The sequence below is a fragment of the Oncorhynchus clarkii genome, chromosome 2 (genome assembly GCF_045791955.1).
Source record: "Oncorhynchus clarkii lewisi isolate Uvic-CL-2024 chromosome 2, UVic_Ocla_1.0, whole genome shotgun sequence".
Lineage (NCBI taxonomy): Eukaryota > Metazoa > Chordata > Actinopteri > Salmoniformes > Salmonidae > Oncorhynchus > Oncorhynchus clarkii.
Genome location: NC_092148.1, coordinates 11,120,923 through 11,146,968, shown reverse-complemented (window position 1 = coordinate 11,146,968; position 26,046 = coordinate 11,120,923). Strand labels below are relative to the sequence as shown.

The window sequence follows — 26,046 nt, the reverse complement described above, 5'->3', positions numbered from 1 at the left end:
TCTCAGAAACCCTGGCTGTATGACTTTAAGGAGATGTTATTTCTCTGTGACTGGAGTTAGAACTGTCTGATGTATGTATGACTCTCTCCCTCTCTCAGAAACCCTGGCTGTATGACTTTAAGGAGATGTTATTTCTCTGTGCCTGAAGTTAGAACTGTCTGATTTATGAATGACTCTCTCCCTCTCTCAGAAACCCTGGCTGTATTACTTTAAGTAGATGTTATTTCTCTGTGACTGAAGTTAGAACTGTCTGATTTATGTATGACTCTCTCCCTCTCTCAGAAACCCTGGCTGTATGACTTTAAGGAGATGTTATTTCTCTGTGACTGAAGTTAGAACTGTCTGATTTATGTATGACTCTCTCCCTCTCTCAGAAACCCTGGCTGTATGACTTTAAGGAGATGTTATTTCTCTGTGACTGAAGTTAGAACTGTCTGATTTATGTATGACTCTCTCCCTCTCTCAGAAACCCTGGCTGTATGACTTTAAGTAGATGTTATTTCTCTGTGACTGAAGTTAGAACTGTCTGATTTATGTATGACTCTCTCCCTCTCTCAGAAACCCTGGCTGTATGACTTTAAGGAGATGTTATTTCTCTGTGACTGAAGTTAGAACTGTCTGATTTATGTATGACTCTCTCCCTCTCTCAGAAACCCTGGCTGTATGACTTTAAGGAGATGTTATTTCTCTGTGACTGAAGTTAGAACTGTCTGATTTATGTATGACTCTCTCCCTCTCTCAGAAACCCTGGCTGTATGACTTTAAGGAGATGTTATTTCTCTGTGACTGAAGTTAGAACTGTCTGATTTATGTATGACTCTCTCCCTCTCTCAGAAACCCTGGCTGTATGACTTTAAGGAGATGTTATTTCTCTGTGACTGAAGTTAGAACTGTCTGATTAATGTATGACTCTCTCCCTCTCTCAGAAACCCTGGCTGTATGACTTTAAGGAGATGTTATTTCTCTGTGACTGAAGTTAGAACTGTCTGATTTATGTATGACTCTCTCCCTCTCTCAGAAACCCTGGCTGTATGACTTTAAGGAGATGTTATTTCTCTGTGACTGAAGTTAGAACTGCCTGATTTATGTATGACTCTCTCCCTCTCTCAGAAACCCTGGCTGTATGACTTTAAGGAGATGTTATTTCTCTGTGACTGAAGTTAGAACTGTCGGATTTATGTATGACTCTCTCCCTCTCTCAGAAACCCTGGCTGTATGACTTTAAGGAGATGTGGCAGGGCTTCCCTATTCTGGTATGTCCCTCTGGTTATTGATGAGTGGTAACTAATACATTGTAACATAGGAAAGTCATTGGAAGGCATATATCATAATCAATCATATCATGTTATGTCCAGTGTTTGACTGTGTTCAGAAAGTATATTATGGAAGTATCAATGTATGTTATTGATATTATCTTGCTCTTTCTCTCCTCTCTCTCTCCCCTATAATCTCCCCATCCCATCTCTCTCCCTATCCCTCCATCTTTCATCAATTTCTCTCCATCCCTCCATCTCTCATCTATTTCCCTCGATCCCTCCATCTCTCATCTATTTCCCTCCATCTCTCATCTATTTCTCTCTCCATCCCTCCATCCCTTATCTATTTCTCCCTCCATCACTCATCAATTTCCATTCATCTCTCATCTATTTCTCTCTCCATCCCTCATCTATTTCCCTTCATCCCTCATCTATTTCTCTCTCCATCCCTCGTCAATTTCTCTCCATCCCTCCATCCCTCGTCTATTTCTGTCTCTATCCCACATCTATTTCCCTTCATCCCTCATTATTTTCCTCTATCCCTCATCTATTTCTCTCTCCATCCCTTCATCCCTCATCTATTTCTCTCTCCATCCCTTCATCCCTCATTATTTCCCTCTATCCCTCATCTATTTCTGTCTCCATCCCACATCTATTTCCCTCCATCCCTCATCTATTTCTCTCTCCATCCCTCATCTATTTCTCTCTCCATCCCTCATCTATTTCTCTCTCCATCCCTCCATCCCTCATCTATTTCTCTCTCCATCCCTTCATCCCTCATCTATTTCTCTCTCCATCCCTCCATCCCTCATCTATTTCTCTCTCCATCCCTCCATCCCTCATCTATTTCTCTCTCCATCCCTCCATCCCTCATCTATTTCTCTCTCCATCCCTTCATCCCTCATCTATTTCTCTCTCCATCCCTCCATCCCTCATCTATTTCTCTCTCCATCCCTTCATCCCTCATCTATTTCTCTCTCCATCCCTTCATCCCTCATCTATTTCTCTCTCCATCCCTCCATCCCTCATCTATTTCTCTCTCTATCCCTTCATCCCTCATCTATTTCTCTCTCCATCCCTTCATCCCTCATTATCTCCCTCTATCCCTCATCTATTTCCCTCCATCCCTCATCTATTTCCCTCCATCCCTCATCTATTTCTCTCTCCATCCCTCAATCTCTCATCTCTCCCCCAGACTCTCCTGCCGTCTCAGTATTGGTACTATATGATAGAGCTGGGTTTCTACGTCTCTCTAATCTTCAGTGTGGCATCAGACGTCAAACGGAAAGTAAGTGTGCACCGTGCCTGCTCTATGAAACACACTATGTGCACCGTGCCTGCTCTATGAAACACACTATGTGCACCGTGCCTGCTCTATGAAACACACTATGTGCACCGTGCCTGCTCTATGAAACACACTATGTGCACCGTGCCTGCTCTATGAAACACACTATGCTTGTAACAATCAAGAATACAGTATACAAATCAACCACTAAAAATGGTGGCACAGAATCCCTTTACTTACAGTCCTATTCACTTTAAGAGTCAATCAATTACAGCACGCAGATCACCCGAAGATTCTTCCATACATGGGGGACTGCAGTTGACAAGATCAGGGATAGTGGTTAACCAAGGCTGCACACTCTGTTAGCTACAAGTGATTCATTGAAAGCAGTAAGCAAGTCTTTCCGATCCCTCTCCTGCTGTCGCCATGGTGTTGCCCCTGTACTGACGACCAGGGGTTACTGTCATGGCACTGATGTAAGTGTCAGTGTGTATAGGGACAGGGGCCAGGGGGCAACTGCAGGAGGTGGACATTGGACTGATATGACGTGTTTGTGTGTGTGGAGCTGGAGGTTAAAGGGGAGTTTGTCAGTGGACTCTACTCCACTAGGGTCAGAACAGAACAGACTGTGTGTGTGTGTGTGTGTGTGTGTGTGTGTTTTAAGGATCAGAATGTTATCAAGGTAACAAAACACAAACTAACCTTCTCTCTCCCTCCCTGCATTTCTCTCTTTCCCTCCTTCTCTTCCTCCCGGTAGGACTTTAAGGAGCAGATGGTTCACCATATGGCCACCATCTTCCTCATCAGTTTCTCCTGGTGTGTCAACTACATCAGAGCGGGCACGCTCATCATGCTGCTGCACGACTCCTCCGACTATTTACTGGAGGTACAACCAATTACAGGAGAGCTGGGTCACCAACATAACATGATAATAATATCACTGCCATGATACGATAATAAACACAATAATACAGTTAGCACATGTAGTTTGTAGGTGGGGCCCACAGGGGAATCACCCACAAGGAAATCCCATTTTATTTGATAAACCAGGAAGTGGACAAAGTACTACTGATATTGGAGAAGTGGAGATATGGAGAGATTTAGTACTGTCACCTGGTGGAAGAAATATGACATTACAATTATTTTCTAACAACAATCTTTCTCTTTCTCTCTCTCTCTCTGAAAGTCCGCTAAGATATTCATCTATGCTGGATGGAGAAACACCAGTAACTACGTCTTCTTCCTCTTCGCTGCCGTCTTCATCTTCACTAGACTCTATATCTTCCCCTTCTAGTGAGATGACACCTGAACACTCCCACCACACACCAATGATCTGTCTCTCACAGCCATTCTGATTGTTTTACTTATGTAACCTTTAACTAGGCAAGTCAGTGAACAACAAATTCTGATTAGCATCATAAATGTCTGTTAATTGTCTGTTGGTTGTTACTGATGTTATTGCTCTTCTTGCCCCCCCCCCCTCCTCTCTCTCAGCATCATTTATTCTACGTACATTTATCCAATGACTATGTACTCTCCGTTCTTTGGATACTACTTCCTGAATTTCCTTATGATGGTGCTGCAGTGTCTCCATATCTTCTGGGCCATCCTCATTCTGCGTATGGCCGTCCGCTTCCTGAGCAGCGATGTATGTACACAACACTGCACACACACCCTGACAACACTACACACACACACACACACACACACACCCTGACAACACTATACACACACACCCTGACAACACTATACACACACACCCTGACAACACTACACACACACCCTGACAACACTATACACACACCCTCTGACAACACTACACACACACACACACCCTGACAACACTACACACACACCCTGACAACACTATACACACACCCTCTGACAACACTACACACACACCCTGACAACACTACACACACACCCTGACAACACTATACACACACCCTCTGACAACACTACACACACACCCTGACAACACTACACACACACCCTGACAACACTATACACACACACCCTGACAACACTACACACACACCCTGACAACACTACACACACACCCTGACAACACTATACACACACACCCTGACAACACTACACACACACACACCCTGACAACACTACACACACACACACACACACACACCCTGACAACACTGCACACACCCTCTGACAACACTACACACACACACACACCCTGACAACACTACACACACACACACACACACACACACCCTGACAACACACACACACACACACACCCTGACAACACTACACACACACACACACACCCTGACAACACTACACACACACACACACACACACACCCCCTGACAACACTACACACACACACACACGCACCCTGACAACACTACACACACACACACACACACACACACACACCCTGACAACACTACACACACACACACCCTGACAACACTGCACACACCCTCTGACAACACTACACACACACACACCCTGACAACACTACACACACACACACACACACACACACCCTGACAACACTACACACACACACACCCTGACAACACTACACACACACACACACACACACACACCCTGACAACACTACACACACACACACACACATATCCTGACAACACTACATACACAGCCATTACAGCATTGCACAGGCATCCTGACAACACTGAACACACAACCCAGTCTATCTTTATTGTTTTTCTTGTATGTGAGAGAGAAATGAATATGTGGGAAACAGAAGTAGAGACATAGAGAGACTGGGAGAGGAGGGGTGGGGGGGGTGGAGGAGAGAGACTGGGAGAGGAGGGGTGGGGGGGGGTGGGAGAGAGACTGGGAGAGGAGGGGTGGGGGGGGTGGAGGAGAGAGACTGGGAGAGGAGAGGAGGAGAGAGTGGGAGAGGAGGGGTGGGGGGGGTGGAGGAGAGAGACTGGGAGAGAGGTGGGTGGGTGGGTGGGTGGGTGGGTGGGTGGAGGAGAGAGACTGGGAGAGGAGAGGTGGGTGGGTGGGTGGGTGGGTGGGTGGGTGGGTGGGTGGGTGGAGGAGAGAGACTGGGAGAGGAGAGGTGGGTGGGTGGGTGGGTGGGAGAGGAGGGGTGGGGGGGGGTGGAGGAGAGAGACTGGGAGAGGAGGTGGAGGAGGGTGGGTAGGTGGAGGAGAGAGACTGGGAGAGGAGGGGTGGGGGGGGTGGAGGAGAGAGACTGGGAGAGGAGAGGTGGGTGGGTGGGTGGGTGGGTGGAGGAGAGAGACTGGGAGAGGAGAGGTGGGAGAGGTGGGTGGGTGGGTGGGTGGGTGGGTGGAGGAGAGAGACTGGGAGAGGAGGGGTGTGTAGGTGGAGGAGAGAGACTGGGAGAGGAGGGGTGTGTAGGTGGAGGAGAGAGACTGGGAGAGGAGGGGTGGGGGGGGTGGAGGAGAGAGACTGGGAGAGGAGAGGTGGGTGGGTGGGTGGGTGGGTGGAGGAGAGAGACTGGGAGAGGAGGGGGTGTAGGTGGAGGAGAGAGACTGGGAGAGGGAGGTGGTGTGGGGGGGTGGGAGAGGAGGAGAGACTGGGAGAGGAGAGGAGAGAGGTGGGAGAGGAGGGGTGTGTAGGTGGAGGAGAGAGACTGGGAGAGGAGGAGGAGAGTGGGAGAGGAGGGGTGGGTGGGTGGGTGGGTGGGTGGGTGGGAGAGGAGGAGAGAGACTGGGAGAGGAGGGGTGGGTGGGTGGGGGGTGGGTGTAGGTGGAGGAGAGAGACTGGGAGAGGAGGTGTGGGGGGGTGGAGGAGAGAAACTGGGAGAGGAGGGGTGGGTGGGGTAGGTGGAGGAGAGAGACTGGGAGAGGAGGGGTGGGTGGAGGAGAGAGACTGGGAGAGGAGGGGTGGGTGGAGGAGAGAGACTGGGAGAGGAGGGGTGGGTGGAGGAGAGAGAAAGTTTATTCAGAAATCACACATTGATATGTTTTGGAAAGCCCAGCTAAAAAAAGAGCAGCAGTCTGGTTTGGGTTCAGTTTGTGGAAAGGAAAAGTATTGTCTCTGGACGGATGACATGTTTCTAAACACACCTCTCTTTCTTTCTCTCCTTTCGCTTCAGGAAAAGGTGGAGGACGAGAGGAGCGATAAAGAAGAGACAGACGAGTCAGGGGAGGAAGAGAAGGGGGTGGAGAAGAAAGGTGCGGTGCAGAATGGTCACGCCGCTCACAACAACCACCGCAAGACGGAGTAATGAAAACGTGTGCCAGGAAGTAAGAGTGTGAAGAATTCACATCCCTCACTCAGCAGAGTAGGAGAGATGGAGGGAAGGGGAAAGGGAGAGATGGAGGGAAGGGGAAGGGAGAGATGGAGGGAAGGGAAAGGGAGAGATGGAGGGAAGGGGAAAGGGAGAGATGGAGGGAAGGGGAAGGGAGAGATGGAGGGAAGGGGAAGGGAGAGATGGAGGGAAGGGAGAGATGGAGTGAAGGGGAAGGGAGAGATGGAGGGAAGGGGAAAGGGAGAGATGGAGGGAAGGGGAAGGGAGAGATGGAGGGAAGGGGAAAGGGAGAGATGGAGGGAAGGGGAAGGGAGAAATGGAGGGAAGGGGAAGGGAGAGATGGAGGGAAGGGGAAGGGAGAGATGGAGGGAAGGGGAAGGGAGTGATGGAGGGAAGGGGAAAGGGAGAGATGGAGGGAAGGGAAAGGGAGAGATGGAGGGAAGGGGAAGGGAGAGATGGAGGGAAGGGGAAGGGAGTGATGGAGGGAAGGGGAAAGGGAGAGATGGAGGGAAGGGAGAGATGGAGTGAAGGGGAAGGGAGGATGGAGGGAAGGGAGAGATGGAGGGAAGGGGAAAAGGAGAAATGGAGGGAAGAGGAAAGGAACAGAGTGGTAGGGAAAACGGATAACTACAGGTAGACCTGTATCTGTGGTTAGATACACTGTACTACATTATAAACACTCAATCACACACACAATTTTGGATATACTACATTAATTGGCATGGACCTGTTATTATAGTCCATTAATAACACACACACACACGGGTAATTCTCACGAAACTGTAATTAAAAAATACATTTAGTCATTTTTCACAAAATGTCCTCTTGAATAGCTGAGATTAGGATCTATATGTATCTATTTCATAATTATTATTCGTTTTTTATTAGATATTATGCATTCTACCAACATTTTCACAAAATTCTCATTAGTTTTTGAAGTCCAAAAAAGTTCTAAATCAATATGTATAATATTTTGTAACATTGCTCCCCTAATGAAAATGCCTGAGTTAAACATAACACTGAAAATACAAATGTTTTAAAATGACAATTATTATAAAATGAAAATCAGACTTTTCCGCAATTTGAGCTCTTTAGCTGTTTTCTAAGGACTACTCTAGATGATGCATCATGGGTGAAGAAATGTTTATTTAAAAACTGGAGTTTTATAGGAACTTGAAAAAAATGGTAATGAGACATATCCACAGACACTGCTTGTATGTAATAAATATTATAGTTTAATGTAAACTTCAACTAGTATACAATTTTTATAATTTATGGAGAAACTACAGCAACATATTTTGTTTTATTTAAATAAGTTCGTTTTTTTTAAAGATGTATTTTTATAAAATTACCATGAATGTAATCAGTACGCATTTCAGTAATGAAAATGTATTTTTCCTTTTTTTTTTACATGACACTTTCCTCTAAAACTAGACATCTTAGTCCTCAGAATGATATCATGCATCATGGTTTTGTAACTCAATTTGTTCATGAGAATACCCCCCCCCCCCCCCCACCCACACACACACACACACACACACACACAAGTTAAGGAATAGCATTGGGAACGTCTGTGATTTCAGTCCCTCTAAAAGAGTGTTCAAAATGATGTGAATGGAAGAGAGGACAGAATGATGAGAATGAAGGGAAGAAGAGAAGGAAGGGGAGAAGGAAGAATTGAAGGAAGGGGAGATGGAAGAAGAGAAGGAAGGGGAGAAGGAAGAAGAGAAGGAAGGGGAGAAGGAAGAAGAGAAGGAAGAAGAGAAGGAAGGGGAGAAGGAAGAAGAGAAGGAAGGGGAGAAGGAAGAATAGAAGAAAGGGGAGAAGGAAGAAGAGAAGGAAGAAGAGAAGGAAGGGGAGAAGGAAGAATAGAAGAAAGGGGAGAAGGAAGAAGAGAAGGAAGGGGAGAAGGAAGAAGAGAAGAAAGGGGAGAAGGAAGAAGAGAAGGAAGAAGAGAAGAAAGGGAGAAGGAAGAATAGAAGAAAGGGGAGAAGGAAGAAGAGAAGAAAGGGGAGAAGGAAGAAGAGAAGAAAGGGGAGAAGGAAGAAGAGAAGAAAGGGGAGAAGGAAGAAGAGAAGAAAGGGGAGAAGAAGAACAGAAGGAAGGGGAGAAGGAAGAAGAGAAGGAAGAATAGAAGGAAGAAGAGAAGAAAGGGGAGAATGAAGAATAGAAGAAGGGGGAGAAGGAAGAACAGAAGGAAGGGGAGAAGGAAGAAGAGAAGGAAGAATAGAAGGAAGAAGAGAAGAAAGGGGAGAAGGAAGAAGAGAAGGAAGGGGAGAAGGAAGAATAGAAGAAAGGGGAGAAGGAAGAAGAGAAGGAAGAAGAGAAGAAAGGGGAGAAGGAAGAATAGAAGGAAGAATAGAAGAAAGGGGAGAAGGAAGAAGAGAAGGAAGAAGAGAAGAAAGGGGAGAAGAAAGGGGAGAAGGAAGAATAGAAGAAAGGGGAGAAGGAAGAAGAGAAGGAAGAAGAGAAGGAAGAATAGAAGGAAGGGGAGAAAGTGTGATGCTGCTTCTAGTATGGCTCTTCTTACTGTACTCATGTGCCTTACAGCCAGACTATGGTGCTTTTACCTTATTCTGTTATTTTTCACTTACCTTGTTGATGCTCAACCTGCTATAAGCATGTTTTGTCCATGTGCCTTTATGTCCAATACTCCAGTTGCCATGAAAGACAGACTTTAGAAAAGAGACACAACAAGATTTAACCTACTGCACTGTATGGACCTTGATTTGAGGACCTGTTAATAAACTGCTTTATTGAATGGTTAATAAACAATGTAATAATGTGAATAACTGGTTCATAAACGATGTAATCATGTTTATAAGCAGCTTATAAGCAGTCCTTCAAATGAAGTGTTAAATAGTTTTTGGGGGGTATATTGAGATTCTGCTGATTCTGAATTATGCTCTCCTTCCTCTGCTAATGTCATGTTTATGTGCCAGTGGTAACGCTCTGTCTGTAGACACTCTCCGTTGACATTGGAGAGGAAAATACTTGTTATCAAACAGTTGTATCATGTTTTCGCTCTGTATGTGTGTGACTATTTCAGTATATCTTCTGAGTGTCATTGACATCTTACCAAGGTCACACAGGCAGAACTTTATTTTCAGTATATTTCAATAGTTTTTTCAAAAACACAAATTGCCATTGTAAATGTAAAGGCAAACAGTCCAGCTAGTCAGGGTCCCAAATAGAATGTCAATCATTCAGATTTTTTAAAAAGCAATATTTGATCTGTTTTCCAGTCTAGACCAGTTAAGACCAGTATGGACCAGTTGTGGTTTCATTGCAGTGTGGTATGACGCATGTCATCGACTAGAGATGCATTCAACTCCGCTAACGATTATAAAGCTCCCAACTCTGAGCGCCCACCAACAATCCAACTCACCAAGAATGTTCGACAACAAGAGAACTGTCCTATTCTATTGAAAACACTTGATTGTGTACTCTTTCTTCAACAATGACCTTGTAAGGACGAAAGTTTTCTGCAAATGTTTGCAGAGTTGAATGCCAGTCTGGTTTGGTCCAGTCCAATCTGTTTCTGGGCACAATTATCCAGTAGAACCCTGACCCACACTGATGATATCATGCATCATTATGGATATTCATCGGGGGCCTGGATTGGTTGGTCAGAACAGGACATTTCTTCTCAGGAGACTGGAAAGGGCCATTGTAATTTAGGCTTTATTTAGGGCAGATTTTTTAGGCCATACTGCCCTGGATTAGATTATCCCGTGTGTGTGGTATGTGTTTTTCTGTTATTCTAGAGTGATTTGAGGTATGATTCCTTTGAGAAACAGGTTTACAGTCATGTTTCATGTTTGACATTGTTTCAGAAAAGTTAGGATTTTTCTTGAGTTTGGTTTTTAGCAACTCAATTGCTCAGTAAGCAAAAATATGATACATGGAACAATGGAAGTGTTGTATTTTTATCATTATATATTTTCAATTGTTGTTGTATGTTAAGTGCCTTATCTGTAATGTATGGGATAGCCTACCCTACACCTTTCTACCTTCTTCAGCTCCTCTCATCCTCATTCATCCTTTCTCCCTCTTTCTTTTGCTTCTTATTGTTCCCCACTCCTACTCATCCATCTCCTCCCTCATTCTGAGATCCTCCCCTCACAGCCTTTCACATCCCCATTCCAACCCTCGTTCATTTGTACTAACCTTGACCAATCTTCCTCTCTTCCCCGTCGCTTTGGAAAAACAACAGTCACGTAATTACAGTGTTATTTTTTTGTGTGTATTATGATGCTTAAGTATTATCATTAATAATAAAAACAACGACCATGAATCACTATGCCAAACCTGTCTACTCCAATGTTTGTTTTAATCACAAATTATTATCTACAGTATAGGTTTCCTATGTCTTGGTTTAGGTACTGAGGCCTACAACCTCCTATATAACCTTCTATAAACACAGGGATTGTATATTGTGCACTTATTTATTTACGTTTCTGAAATAGGAGTAGTAGGTTTATTACATTATAATACAAAAGTACATTATAATGTGAGTATAACATATCACTCAAATAATCTTAAAGGTTAAGATCTTGTTTTGACTCAAATAAAATATTATACAGATGGTTCTGGCCTGTGATTCTGCGTAAATGGTCAAACATTGGGGTTGCCCTCTTATTGGATGGCACTTGTATCCCGCTAATGATTGAAGAAAACTGTTACATAGCTAGAGCAGACTTGGGCGCCTATACAGTTATTGCTGTTAGCCGTGAACGCCATCTTGGATCTAGAAGGTTTCTAAATGGGGTTAACAGGAAAAGGGACAGGAAAATAGATACTTTCATTCTTATTTTGTCATTTCCCCCACTGGCTGATGATGAAGAAACACGAGTCATGACGTCGCCTCTTTATTTGCTGATATAGTTAAAATCGGTAAATCTGAGAGGATTGTGGACTGAGGAAATTTCCGCAGTTTACTGTAACTTGGTTTGTTTATGTTATTCAACCCGGACATGGACTCTTCTAACCCAGGTACAGTAAAGTTTTAAACTTGTGGGAATAAGTTCAAATGTTACAGGTGATAATGCAGATGGAAAATTGGCGATCCGTGGCCCTTTGACCGAATCTGTCACTTTCTCCAGATTGCGTCTGATGACAGCATTAGGGAGCTAGATAGCGCAGCTGGGGCTAAGCTAACTGGCCAGCGAAAGCAAGCTAACTGAACATTTGACTTTGACATTTGACTTGAATAATTTAACTAGCTAGCTACTTAGCTAGCTATTGACGTTTCTGTCTTTCTTGCAAAATCGTAGTTAGCAAGTTAGCTACCAACTTTGGCAAATAGCTTGTCTTACATTTAGCTGGCATGACCTGATGTTAATGTTGCCAACTCGCCATGTTAGCTTAGCATGTTAGCTTAGTTATAATTTTTAGCTAGCTTGCTAGGTGACATACTTGCGTAGGTTATGCTCAGATAAGTTAGCTATTAACTAGCTAGCTAGTTTTTGTCGATGTTTCATCAAAACAAGTGTTATTTTGAACGAACGATTAGCTTTTTGGCCAGCTAACAGTTAGCTTGTTCTGCTTGACTTAGCATAGCTAGCGAGTTAGTTGTAGCTACAGTATTTGTTAGTTAGCTAGCTTTGTGGCTAGGTAACCAGTTTCATTACCAGAGAGGCAAAACAGTTGTGTTAGTGAAGTGGATACACTTGGAGCAACGTGTAACGTTACCTTCCGTAATTTATCTGTCTGTCTGTGTGTGTGTGTGTGTGTGGCAGACATACCAGATGACTCTCTGGGTTTGGGAGCCGGTGGGGCCCAGGCAAGCAGCAGTGCTGTTGTGCCAAAAGGGTCCAATAAGAGACGAGCTGCGTGAGTATAGTATACAATGCCAATGAAACAGTCAATCACTATGTCACATAACTTTAACAGATGGTCTATAGCTATGACAGCACAGGGTAGAAGTTGTCCATAGGTGCAGAATCAGAATCACACCGATAAGTTGTTGATCCATTTTTTGGTGTTAACTTTACAAACGTGGATTCTGTCTACTTCCTCACAGGCCAGACTTCGATGATGATGATGATGGAAGCAAGCTCTTCAGGTAGGACTGACACCTGTCTCTCGCTCTTTCTTGCTCTCTCTCATCTCTCTCCCCCTCTCTATCTGATCTGACTGTATTGTGTTGGTTGTTTTGATGACAGATCTTCTTCTCTGTCTTTGACCAGGTGTGATGACGATGGAGGAGGAGGAGACAAAGAGCGATTTGCCAGGTAGAATAAGGAGGTTGTTTGTGCGTGTTTGAGCATGTGTATAATACAGATATTCTGCATGCACATATCCCGAGACACCAGATTCCCTATCACACTGCTGTGATTCTTGTCACCACTACTAACCCCTGAGCTCAGGGACACCTGTTCACTCCTATCAATCCCTTTCTTCTGAGCACAACCCCTTTCTCTCCCTCCTTCCCTCTCTGCTTCTCTCTCTCAGGATCTCTGAAGTCTTTTTCTTTCAGCACTTCCTCTCCTCTATCACTCCGTCTTGCTTTGAAAGACCAGGTTCTCTCTATCTCGATCTCTACATTTATCTATCGTATTGATGGATCATTCACTCCTTGTTATATTTATCAATCCATGCTTGTTCCACCTACCTCATCCTAATCTGAAAATATCATTTGGTTACACCAACACTAAATTCTACTCCATGTTGTCCACCTAACTGCCCACCTCTTCCCATTTATATCCCCCCCTCTTTCTCTCCTCCCTCGTCCTTCCTCTACCTCTTCCTCTCTGCCCTTCCTATTTCTCCCCATCTCTACCCCATCCCTGTCCCTCCTCCGACTCCATGTCTGTTGCTCCTCCCCCTGTTCTCCCCATCTCTACCCCATCTCTGTCCTTCCTACTCTCCTCTCTTCCTCTCCTCCCTCATTCCCACGCTCCAGGGAGAACCACAGTGAGATTGAGCGGCGGCGGAGGAACAAGATGACTGCTTACATCACAGAGCTGTCAGACATGGTTCCCACCTGCAGCGCGTTGGCACGGAAACCAGATAAGCTGACCATCCTGCGCATGGCCGTGTCCCACATGAAGTCTCTGAGAGGGAGCGGCAACACTGCAGCAGACGGGACATACAAACCATCCTTCCTCACCGACCAGGTTAGAGAAAGAGAGGCAGGAAGGAAAGGGAGGAGAGGGGGCTGAGAGATGAAAAGGGGAAAATGTTATCATGTGTGTTTGTTGCACAATAATAACTAAGTGTATCTTCCATGTCATCTCTCCCTCCATCGTTCTCTCTCTCCTCTACCTCTCCTTTCCCCTCTCTCCCCATCCCTCTCTTTGTAGGAGCTGAAGCACCTGATCCTGGAAGCTGCTGATGGCTTCCTGTTTGTGGTGTCGTGTGAGAGTGGACGGGTCGTCTACGTGTCAGACTCCCTGACCCCTGTTCTTAACCAATCACAGTCTGACTGGCTAGGCTCCTCACTCTACGACCAGCTCCACCCGGACGACGGAGACAAACTACGAGAGCAGCTCTCTACTGCAGAGAGTAACAATACAGGTACGCACAGGTGGTACAGATGAACTACAGGAAGAGCTCTGTACTGCAGAGAGTTATAATACAGGTGGTACAGATGAACTACAGGAGCAGCTCTGTACTGCAGAGAGTTATAATATGGGTAGGAGACACACAACACTAATGACTGTGGGTAACGACCCTTCTCTCTCTTTCTCAGGGAGGATGTTAGACCTGAAGACAGGAACAGTTAAGAAGGAGGGACAGCAGTCCTCCGTCAGGATGTGTATGGGAGCCAGACGATCCTTCATATGTAGGATGAGGTGTGTGTGATGAGCTTGCATGTGTATATGGCTGTATGCACCTGTGTTGGGCATCTGTATTCTGAAATGTGTGTGTTTGTAGATGTGGTTCGTGTCCAGTGGAGCCCATGTCTATGAACAGATTGAATTTCCTGCGGAGCAGGAACAGGTGAGATCATTCTTGTGTATTTTACTGTAAAAAGTGCATTCGGAAAGTAATCAGACGCCTTGACTTTTTCCACATTTTGTTATGTTACGTTGTTATGTTTTAAAATGTATTAAATACACATTTTTCCTCATCAATCTACACACAATACCATAATGACAAATCGAAAACAGGTTTTTATACATTTTTGCAATAAAAAAACAGAAATACCTTATTTACATAAGTATTCAGACCCTTTGCTATGAGACTCGAAATTGAGCTCAGGTTCATCCTGTTTCCATTGATCATCCTTGAGATGTTTCTACAACTTGATTGGAGTCCACCTGTGGTAAATTCAGTTGATTGGACATGATTTGGAAAGGCACACACCTGTCTAAAAAAGGTCCCACAGTTGACAGTGCATGTCAGAGCAAAAACCAAGCCACGTTGTTGAAGGAATTGTCTATTGAGCTCAGAGACAGGATTGTGTCGAGGTACTAGAGACAGATCTGTGGAAAGTTGCCAAAATATTTCTGCAGCATTAAAGTTCCACAAGGGCACAGTGGCCTCCATCATTCTTAAATGGAAGAAGTTTGGAACCACCAAAACTCTTCCTATTGCTGGCTGCCCAGACAAATTGAGCAATCGGGGGAGAAGGGCCTTTGCCAGGGAGGTGCCCAAGAACCCGACGGTCACTCTGATAGAGCTTGAGAGTTCATCTGTGGAGATGGGAGAATCTTCCAGAAGGACAACCAACTCTGCAGCACTCCACTAATCAGTTATTTATGGTAGAGTGGCCAGACTGAAGCCACTACTCAGTATAAGGCTCATGACTCTCAGACCATGAGAAACAAGATTGTCTGGTCTGATGAAACCAAGATTGAACACTTTGGCCTGAATGCCAAGCGTCACGTCGGGAGGAAACCTGGCACCATCCCTACGGTGAAGCATGGTGGTGGCAGCATACTGTGGGGATGTTTTTCAACGGCAGAGACTAGGAGACTAGTCAGGATCAAGGCAAAGATGAACGGCGCAAAGTACAGAGAGATCCTTGATGAAAACCTGCTCCTGAGAGCTCAGACTGCAGCGAAGGTTCACCTTCCAACAGGAAGATGACCCTAAGCACACAGCCAAGGCAACGCAGGAGTGGCTTTCTGGACAAGATTCTGAATGTCCTTGAGTGGCCCAGCCAGAGCCCGGACTTGAACCCGATCGAACATCTTTGGAGAAACACGAGAGGAGCTGGTTAGCGACGCTCCCCATCCAACCTGACAGGGTTTGAGAGGATCTTCAGAGAAGAATAGGAAAAACTCCCCAAATACAGGTGTGCCAAGCTTGTAGCGTCATACTCAAGAAGACTCTGGGCTCTAATTGCTGCCAACGGTGCTTTAACAACTGAGTAAAGGGTCTGAATACTTTTGTAAATGTCATATTTCAGTTTTTGTTATAAATTTGCAAACATTTCTGAAAACCTGTTTTTGTTTTGTCATTGTGTGTAGATTGATGAGGAAAAAGACTTAACAAAATGTGGAAAAAGTCAAGATGTCTGAATTCTTTCCCGAATGCAATGTATAGTGAACTATGCCTTGACTGGTAGTGGTCTCCCCTGTAGGAATGGTCTGGGCCCACCCAAGGATGGAGAGCCTCAGTATGTGGTGGTCCACTGCACTGGATACATCAAGTCCTGGCCCCCCACAGGTATCTAACTAACTAACCAATGGCATAGCTCTTATATCAAATCAAATTTTATTGGTCACATACACATGGTGAGCAGATGTTAATGCGAGTGTAGCAAAATGCTTGTGCTTCTAGTTCCGACAGTGCAGTAATATCTAACAAGTAATCTAACAATTCCCCAACAACTACCTAATACACACAAACCTAAAGGGGTGAATGAGAATATGTACATATAATTAATTATATGGATGAGCGATGGCCGAGCAGCATAGATGCTATAAAATACAGTATATACATATGATATGAGTAATGTAAGATATGTAAACATTATTGAAGTGACATTATTTAAAGTGGCATTGTTTAAAGTGAGTAGTGATCAATTTTAAATTGTCCAGTGATTGGGTCTCAATATAGGCAGCAGCCACTCAATGTTAGTGATGGCTGTTTACAGTCCGATGGCCTTGAGACAGAAGATGTTTTTCAGTCTCTCTGTCCCAGCTTTGATGCACCTGTACTGACCTCGCCTTCTGGATGATAGCGGGGTGAACAGGCAGTGGCTCGGGTGGTTGTTGTCCTTGATGATCTTTTTGGCCTTCCTGTGACATCGGGTGCTGTAGGTGTCATGGAGGGCAGGTAGTTTGCCCCCGGTGGTGCGTTGTGCAGTCCGGCGTCGCCAGAGTCGCCCTCCTATTCGGGGTCCGCTCCAGAGGCGCCACCTAAGTGGGCCAAGACTAAGGTGGAGTGGGGTCCACGTCCCGCGCCAGAGCCGCCACCGTGGATAGACTCCCACCCAGACCCTCCCCTATGGGTTTAGGTTTTGCGGCCGGAGTCCGCACCTTTGGGGGGGGGGGGGGGGGGGGGTACTGTCATGCCCTGACCTTAGAGATCCTTTTTATGTCTCTATTTTGGTTTGGTCAGGGTGTGAGTTGGGGTGGGCATTCTATGTTTTCTTTTCTATGTGTTTGGCCTGGTATGGTTCCCAATCAGAGGCAGCTGTCTATCGTTGTCTCTGATTGAGAACCATACTTAGGTAGCCTTTTCCCACCTGGTGTTTGTGGGTAGTTGTTTTGTGTTTTCACCTTTCAGGACTGTTTCATTTCTTACATTCACTTTGTTATTTTTGTATTTTCGTGTTCTGGTATAATAAATAATCATAGACACTTTCCACGCTGCGTTTTGGTCCGATCCTTCCTACTCCTCATGCGATGAAGACAAAGATCGTTACATTCCTACCTTCACCACCTGGGGAAGGCCCGTCAGAATGTCCAGGACCCAGTTGCACAGGGTGGGTTTGAGACCCAGGGCCTCAAGCTTAATTGTCATCTTGGAGGGTACTATGGTGTTGAATGCTGAGCTGTAGTCAATGAACAGCATTCTTACATAGGTATTCCTCTTGTCCAAATGGGATAGGGCAGTGTGCAGTGTGATGGCGATTGCGTCGTCTGTGGACCTGATGGGGCGGTAAGCAAATTAGAGTGGGTCTAGGGTGGCCAGTAAGGTGGAGGTGATATGATTCTTGACTAGTCTCTCAAAGCACTTCATGATGACAGAAGTGAGTGCTACGGGGTGGTCGTCATTTAGTTCAGTTATCTTTGCCTTCTTGGGTACAGGAACAATGGTGGCCATCTTGAAGTGGGGACATCAGACTGAGATGTGCGGGAGCGATTGAATATGTCCGTAAACACACCAGCCTGTCTGTGCATGCTCTGAGGACGCGGCTGGGGATGTTAACACATTTAAGTATTATCTTCATAGCGGGCAAAGAAGGTGTTTAGTTTGTCTGGAAGATGTCGGTGTCCGTGACGAGGCTTGTTGTCTTTTTGTAGTACGTGATTTCCTGTAGACCCTGCCACATACGTCTGGTGTCTGAGCCGTTGAAGTGCGATTCCACTTTGTACCGGCATATATCCAATGTATACACTACTGCTGCATACTGAGTCGTGTGTGTTTGACTGCTCGCATTTCAGGGGTGAATCTAACAGATGAGGAAGCAGACAATATTCAGGGGAGTCGCTACTGTCTAGTCGCCATCGGTAGACTTCAGGTAAGATGGGACAACTTAATGTCCAATGTTTGGATGGGCTCATGGAACCACCATCTTGCAGACACTTGTTGCCCCCTTGTTGTCTAGGTGACCTCTTGCCCGAGCGACACAGACATAAACAGCATCAGTGTTCCGGTGGAGTTCATCTCTCGTCACAACTGCCAGGGCCTCTTTACCTTCGTAGACCACCGCTGCATGGCCACAGTGGGCTACCAGCCTCAGGTAGGCCTCACTCACAGCCTGGGGCTAGAGTAGGACAAACACACAGCATCGCATTTCATAGTGTATCAGGATACAGTATGTGTTTAAACTGTGTACCAGGATACAGTATGTGTTTAGACTGTGTATCAGGATACAGTATGTGTTTAAACTCTGTGACAGCTGTAAGCTTGATCTAACTGTTTCTGTGTTGTGTTTGTTGGCATGTGTGTGTGTTCCCCAGGAACTGCTGGGTAAGAACATCTTGGAGCTGGCCCACCCTGAGGACCAGGAACTGCTGAGAGACAGCTTCCAGCAGGTGGTCAAGCTGAAGGGTCAGGTGCTGTCCGTCATGTTCCGCTTCCTGTCCAAGACCAGAGACTGGCTCTGGATCAGGACCAGCTCCTTCACCTTCCAGAACCCCTTCTCTGAGGAGATAGAGTACATCATCTGTACCAACGCCAACGTCAAGTAGGTGCTGTATACACACACAGACACACATCATCTGCACCAACGCCGAGTAGGTACACATACACACACGTACACACACACCTGCACCAACGCCAAGTAGGTACACACACACACCAACACGCACACACGTATTATCTGCACCAACGCAAGTCACCTGAGTGTGAGACGCCTACAACACATAGACACCACAACTCTATTCCACCTCAACATCTGAACATCTCCACACTGTCTAACCAATCTGTTGAGCCACCTTAGGAAATGTAATGTCATCTCTTCCAGGATGTGTGTTTGTCAGTATGTTCACCTCCCCTCCATATCTTTCTCTCCCTTCCTTTCCTCCTCACCCCTTGTTTTTGTTGTGGGCCAGTAGAACCTCGACCCAGGACACCCTCACCCCCCTCTCGTCCTCAGGGGTGTCTTTGCCCCCCTCGCTGGGGGAGAGCAGTCCTAACTTCCCCCCTGTGTCCCACAGCCCAGGGCAGGTGGCTGCCAGGTGAGACCAGACCCCCCCTCTAAGCATGGGTCAGCTGGGGCTGCTGCTGCTGCTTCACTGGAGACTACAACTCTATTTATCTCTTGTTCCCTTTATTCTCTTGTTCTCTCTGGTCTGGTTCAGAGTTCACCCCTTGGTAAGGGCTGTAGATTGTTACTTGACTTGACCGGACCTTTCTGTTTTTGGGTGATTCCCCGTCTCCCTCTCCCTCCTCAACAGCAGTAAGATATCCATCATGACCACGGTGTTGGTAATGAACCCCCTCTGCTCTTTTCTTCTTGGTTACCATAGTGACTGGTGGTGGGGCAAGTGCTGTTGGTCGGCAGGTGTTTTGGTTTCCCAAGCAGCGGTGGAGGGCCTTGACGAAAATGATATTTTCTGTTGTCACTGCTAACACTCTTTTTTTCTCTACCACCCCCTCTTTTCTCTCTCTACCACTCTCTACCACCCCCTCTTTTCTCCCTCTACCACTCTCTACCACCCCCTCTCTTTTCTCCCTCTACCACTCTCTACCACCCCCTCTTTTCTCCCTCTACCACTCTCTACCACTCCCTCTCTTTCCCTCTACCACTCTCTACCACTCTACCACTCTACCACTCCCTCTCTTTTCTCCCTCTACCACTCTCTACCACTCCCTCTACCACTCTCTACCACCCCCTCTTTTCTCCTCTACCACTCTCTACCACTCCCTCTCTTTTCTCCCTCTACCACTCTCTACCACTCCCTCTCTTTTCTCCCTCTACCACTCTCTACCACTCCCTCCCTCTTTTCTCCCTCTACCACTACTCTCTACCTCTCCCTCTACCACTTTACCACTCCCTCTACCACTCTCTACCACTCCCTCTTTTCTCCCTCTACCACTCTCTACCACCCCCTCTTTTCTCCCTCTACCACTCTCTACCACTCCCTCTCTTTTCTCCCTCTACCACTCTCTACCACTCCCTCTTTTCTCCCTCTACCACTCTCTACCACTCCCTCTCTTTTCTCCCTCTACCACTCTCTACCACTCCCTCTCTTTTCTCCCTGTACCACTCTCTACCACTCCCTCTTTTCTCCCTCTACCACTCTCTACCACTCCCTCTCTTTTCTCCCTCTACCACTCTCTACCACTCCCTCTCTTTTCTCCCTCTACCACTCTCTACCACTCCCTCTCTTTTCTCCCTCTACCACTCTCTACCACTCCCTCTCTTTTCTCCCTCTACCACTCTCTACCACTCCCTCTCTTTTCTCCCTCTACCACTCTCTACCACTCCCTCTCTTTTCTACCACTCTCTACCACCCCCTCTTTTCTCCCTCTACCACTCTCTACCACTCCCTCTCTTTTCTCCCTCTACCACTCCCTCTCTTTTCTCCCTCTACCACTCTCTACCACTCCCTCTACCACTCTCTACCACTCCCTCTTTTCTCCCTCTACCACTCTCTACCACTCCCTCTCTTTTCTCCCTCTACCACTCTCTACCACTCCCTCTCTTTTCTCCCTCTACCACTCTCTACCACTCCCTCTCTTTTCTCCCTCTACCACTCTCTACCACTCCCTCTCTTTTCTCCCTCTACCACTCTCTACCACTCCCTCTCTTTTCTCCCTCTACCACTCTCTACCACTCCCTCTTTTCTCCCTCTACCACTCTCTACCACTCTCTACCACTCTCTACCACTCCCTCTCTTTTCTCCCTCTACCACTCTCTACCACACCCTCTCTTTTCTCCCTCTACCACTCTCTACCACCCCCTCTTTTCTCCCTCTACCACTCCTCTCTTTTTTCTCCCTCTACCACTCTCTACCACTCCCTCTCTCTCTTCTCCCTCTACCACTCTCTACCACTCCCTCTTTTCTCCCTCTACCACTCTCTACCACTCTCTACCACTCCCTCCCTCTTTCTCCCTCTACCACTCTCTACCACTCCCTCTTTTCTCCCTCTACCACTCTCTACCACTACCACTCCTCTCTTTTCTCCCTCTACCACTCTCTACCACTCCCTCTCTACCACTCTCTCTCCTCTCTACCACTCTCTACCACCCCTCTTTTCTCCCTCTACCACTCTCTACCACCCCCTCTTTTCTCCCTCTACCACTCTCTACCACCCCTCCCTCTCTTCTCTACCCTCTCTTTTCTCCCTCTCTTTTGTCTCTCTCTCCCTTTCCCCCCCTTTCCAGACAGTTGCAGCAGCAGCAAGCAGAGTTGGGGGGAGGAGGGAGAGATGGTCTGTACGAGGCAGGACAGGTTACACTTCCACAGGTAAGACTAGCACTGACTAAAACACACACCTAACTGGGGCCTTAACCCCACAACAAGCCCTCCATCCAGTGGTGCTGGACTGCAGCTTGATCCTGTGCTGATCTCACTGTATGTGTGATGTCTTGGGGGCGAGATCCTTCTACTGTTCGCTGTAACATGGACAATAAAGTTGTATTGTTGTACCTACCTCCAAGCCTTTAGTGAGTATTGACCGCTTGTTGATCGTTGTCCATGTCAGATGCCTGTCCAGGCCGTGACCGCAGCTGGAACTGACCACAGTAAGACCATGGACAAGGCAGAGATGCACCCCTCCATGTACCCCAACCCAGACCAGGCCAAGTTCCTGCCCTCCACCTCTGCCCCCGGAGTACCCATCTACCCTCAGGACAACAACAACTACACCACTGCCAACCGCTCCAACGACACATACAGCAGGTATGACCACTAGCCTCTGTTGTACTGTTTTAAACTGATCTAAGGGCCATGTATACTGAATAAGAGATTGTAATTTCCTGTTGTTATGAACTAATTCCAGGTCAGTAGGGATGGCCCCTCAGATGGTGCAGCCATCCCACTCCGCAGGCCAGGTGCTGGCTCAGATGTCCCGTCAGAACGGGGCACCCCCCTCCAACAGCAGCCCCCTACAGGGAGGGGCAGCGGTGAGCTGGCCGGGGCCAGCAGCAGGGGCTAGACCCCCCTTCAACAACCAGGTGAGATAGCTGGCAGCTGCAGGTAGAAGCTGTCCAAACAACCTGAAGTTTAGATCCTCTGTTGTTGCCCAAAGTGCTACAGATGTAGAATCTTAATTTAAGACTTTTCTACAGCAGGAAAATAATCCTGCAGCAACAGGAAATATGAATTATTTTGTGGATTATAATTTTATTGTGGAAATTACAATTGTCAGAAGCTTTTTTTAAACCTCAAATACAATACAAGTTTAAAATTGGCTGCATTGCAGGACCGTTTTCCTTGAACAGGGTTATCAAATTTAAATCCTACATCTGTAGCTGGCGTGATGGGGATGAGTGCTCTGAGGTTCTTGCATCTCTGTATCTTAGCGTTGTAAAGGACCTCGTCTTTTATTCCTGTGTAACCTGTGTTTTGAGTATCACACCCAGACAGGTTCAACAAAGTGTGAATAATAACATGGTGTTGTTCACCTCCCGCCCAGCAGGTGGTGCCCCAGGCAGGGAAGGCCCTGTCTCCCCAGTTTGCCATGGGGAGTTTTGTTGGGGGCCCTTCCTCCTCATTTGGGGCGATGCCCAACACTGCCGCTCCGACCCCCACCACGGGGGCTAACTACCCAAATATCAACCCCCGCGCCAGCCTCAATACCAACGGATATGGTACGTGACCCTGAGAGAGTGTGTGTGTGTGTGTCAACTACAGTACAGTGTTTTTATGTGTTTGTGTATGCTGGTGTAGTTAGATACTGAATCGCCCATTGTCTCTGATAGATGGCTTGGGGTCGGGGCAGCAGTTCCCCTCCAGGGCAGTGGAGGCAGTGTGGCCCCAGTGGCAGGGCCAGCAGCAGGCTCAGAACAGGGCAGAGCAGCACCCCCACACACAGAACAACCAGCCTGATATCTTCCCTGTAAGTCTCTCTCCCTCTACCTATATCATTCTGCCTTTCCCTTCCCCATGTCTCCATCTGTACCTTTTGTTATGTGTTGTCATGTTGCTTTCAAGTTAAATCTTTCTCTCTCTCTAGGATGTTCTCGCCATGCTGGACCAGCCAGCCAACTTCAACAACGATGACTTTGAGATTCCCATCTACCCCTCTTTCAACGAGTGACCCCACATACACTCTTCCACTTACCTCCTCTGTCTCTCAAATGTCTCCTTCTCTCTCATTTGGTGCACTTTGCTCTCTTTCTTCGCCTGTCGTGATCCAAAGAGAGCATGTCTAATTATCGCTCAGATGATTGCACTGCCAGGATGGAGAAAGCGAGTTAATCAGGGAAAAGAGAGAGTGAAATCAAGTTTAGGGATGCAAATGCAGGTTCAATAAACACGTGAAAGGAGGAGAGAGAGAGAAGAGATTCAGGGTTCAGCGATAGTTGGGCAAATGTAAAATGACATCTGTAGCTAGCATTGCCCAAGCTCCACAGCCAGTGGATTTGTTGTAGAGATGTAACACACAATCCCACCTGAGCATGCACAAGGCCCTGAGGCAGGCACTGCTTCACCAGTAACACACAATGGCCTTTCACTAACCGAGTCAGCTGTGTGTTTAGATCTATGCTGCTCCACTGGTCTGTACATCATATGGATAGATCAGTCCAATCATTCACTTGAAGCCTCAGGCAATCCAGGTGATCTACAGCTTTGGGGGAATATGTGGGAATATATATATATATGGGAATATTCTGATCTGAAGCCTGTGAATATCCTCTATCTGCTCCCCTCGCTGTTTTAGCTTAGCGACCCGTAACATGTTCAAAAGGACAGTCCTCACGCAGGCAGATTTATACCAACACTGTACAAACACTTTATATTTCTACATTGACGATGTCACCTAACAATGTGGTTATGGTGGTTTCAGGTGGAAAAGAGGGAGAGATGTCTATGACTAGTAAAGGGAAGAGGGGGATATGAAACTACAACCTGATGTATTCCTACATATACCCAGTATATAAGTCAAGTGTTTATATACGGTTTATATGTCTACTGGAGGTGTTTGTATAACTTTATTGATCTCAACCTGAATGCACAGCAATCCCAGGGTCCCTTTCTCACTCGTTTGTATTCCTTCCTCTGTTGCCCAGGGTTACCCAGCACACTCTTCCTCCACTCACGCTCTTCCTCAATCACCCTCCCAAGTGTGTTTTTTTACTACTTACACTAGGAAAAGGAAAATGAAAAAAGACATTGGAAAGCAATAATTTACGAGCAGGAATGATGTTATTTTTTAAAGCCATTCTTTTTTGTTGTCCTACATGTTTTTATCTTGATTATTGTTCTTAAATATGGAAATACACAGGAAATAGTCATGATTATTGTTCTTGAATATGGAAATACACAGGAAATAGTCATGATTATGAATATGGAAATGAAATAGTCATGATTATTGTTCTTAAATATGGAAATACACAGGAAATAGTCATGATTATTGTTCTTGAATATGGAAATACACAGGAAATAGTCATGATTATTGTTCTTGAATATGGAAATACACAGGAAATAGTCATGATTATTGTTCTTGAATATGGAAATACACAGGAAATAGTCATGATTATTGTTCTTGAATATGGAAATACACAGGAAATAGTCATGATTATTGTTCTTGAATATGGAAATACACAGGAAATAGTCATGATTATTGTTCTTGAATATGGAAATACACAGGAAATAGTCATGATTTGAGTGATTGAAATTTTCCCCAACTGATGTTTTTATTTTCTGGCCTTTTGATTGGCTCTTCCTGTTTTGTAGCCATCTCCATTGCTACTTTGTGATAGGTTGTTTTTGATGTATATTGATCAGGGCATCTTGTTCAGGACAGAAAGGTCCAGTTTAGAACTGACAAGATTCCTCATTCAATATGACAGAATCATGCCATGATGTTTGGCCTGAAATTCAAGTCATCCTAATCATGCTCCAAACACATGAGTTTATTTTTGCAGTAGATTCAATCAAAGTTCATCCTTATCAAGATAGTTTGACATTCATAAATATGATCTGAATCAAACATTTGTTTTCTGAAATCGATTGTGATGTTTAGTAAGTCACTATAACACTCTTATACAAGGAAACAAATAATTCTGATTGGGCAACAGAGGGCTGTGAATTTTAAGGTTCTGAAATACATTTTTGTTATTGTGTAGGCCTTTCATTTTAAGTCTGATAATGTATACATGTCTGTGAGCGTAATTCACAGACTTGCCGAAACATGTGAATTGTATGTAAACCCATCATGTGTCAATAGTCACACGATGAAAATGGCAGTTTGATGACTGTGTTGTCTTGTTATTGTTTTAAGCCACTTTGGTTGTTCCCTGTCCAGGTTTTTACAATGATGTGAGCTGCAGTTTATATAGCGCACACAGATACACAAATATAGGAATGTATATGAAATGTTAAACAAGAGAAAGTGAAATGTTTGGTTTTTCTATTAAATTGTTATATTGTCAAGAACTTGTGGGTGGATATTTGTTTATTTTAGGGGTCAGGGGGCTCTAACACTTGAACTGTTCCTTTTGAGAAATGTGATAATTGTACAACGTCACTCCTATGTATAAA

At 45.7% G+C, this 26,046-nt stretch overlaps 3 protein-coding genes across 9 annotated transcripts in view; all 3 read left to right on the top strand.

Moving 5' to 3' along the window:
- The window catches only part of LOC139421146 (ceramide synthase 2-like), a 144,832-nt gene extending 138,027 nt beyond the window's left edge, over window positions 1-6,805 (top strand). For all 3 annotated transcript variants that reach the window (XM_071171770.1, XM_071171754.1, XM_071171762.1), the window contains 6 exons: window positions 1,203-1,253; window positions 2,452-2,544; window positions 3,299-3,427; window positions 3,728-3,834; window positions 4,036-4,189; window positions 6,608-6,805. In XM_071171770.1, coding sequence (XP_071027871.1) covers window positions 1,203-1,253; window positions 2,452-2,544; window positions 3,299-3,427; window positions 3,728-3,834; window positions 4,036-4,189; window positions 6,608-6,739 — 666 coding nt within the window. In that variant the 3' untranslated portion in view covers window positions 6,740-6,805. The remainder of the gene's footprint in view (window positions 1-1,202; window positions 1,254-2,451; window positions 2,545-3,298; window positions 3,428-3,727; window positions 3,835-4,035; window positions 4,190-6,607) is intronic.
- Window positions 1-26,046, top strand: part of LOC139421213 (uncharacterized) — a 1,124,809-nt gene that overhangs the window by 428,761 nt on the left and 670,002 nt on the right. The window lies entirely within an intron of this gene.
- Window positions 11,385-25,931, top strand: LOC139421120 (aryl hydrocarbon receptor nuclear translocator). 5 transcript variants are annotated; one of them, XM_071171701.1, is made up of 19 exons: window positions 11,385-11,758; window positions 12,505-12,598; window positions 12,794-12,830; window positions 12,955-12,999; window positions 13,671-13,884; window positions 14,071-14,284; window positions 14,460-14,562; window positions 14,645-14,710; window positions 16,299-16,384; window positions 18,331-18,407; window positions 18,495-18,629; window positions 18,850-19,076; window positions 19,447-19,569; window positions 21,723-21,804; window positions 22,043-22,239; window positions 22,340-22,514; window positions 22,976-23,150; window positions 23,262-23,398; window positions 23,516-25,931. In XM_071171701.1, exons 2-19 carry the CDS (start codon window positions 12,514-12,516, stop codon window positions 23,597-23,599), a joined length of 2,262 nt encoding a protein of 753 aa, XP_071027802.1. In that variant the 5' UTR covers window positions 11,385-11,758; window positions 12,505-12,513; the 3' UTR covers window positions 23,600-25,931. The 5 variants fall into 5 exon arrangements, with proteins under 5 accessions (XP_071027802.1, XP_071027791.1, XP_071027781.1 ...); XM_071171690.1 differs by having other exon boundaries at window positions 12,789-12,830; window positions 22,979-23,150; XM_071171680.1 differs by having other exon boundaries at window positions 12,789-12,830.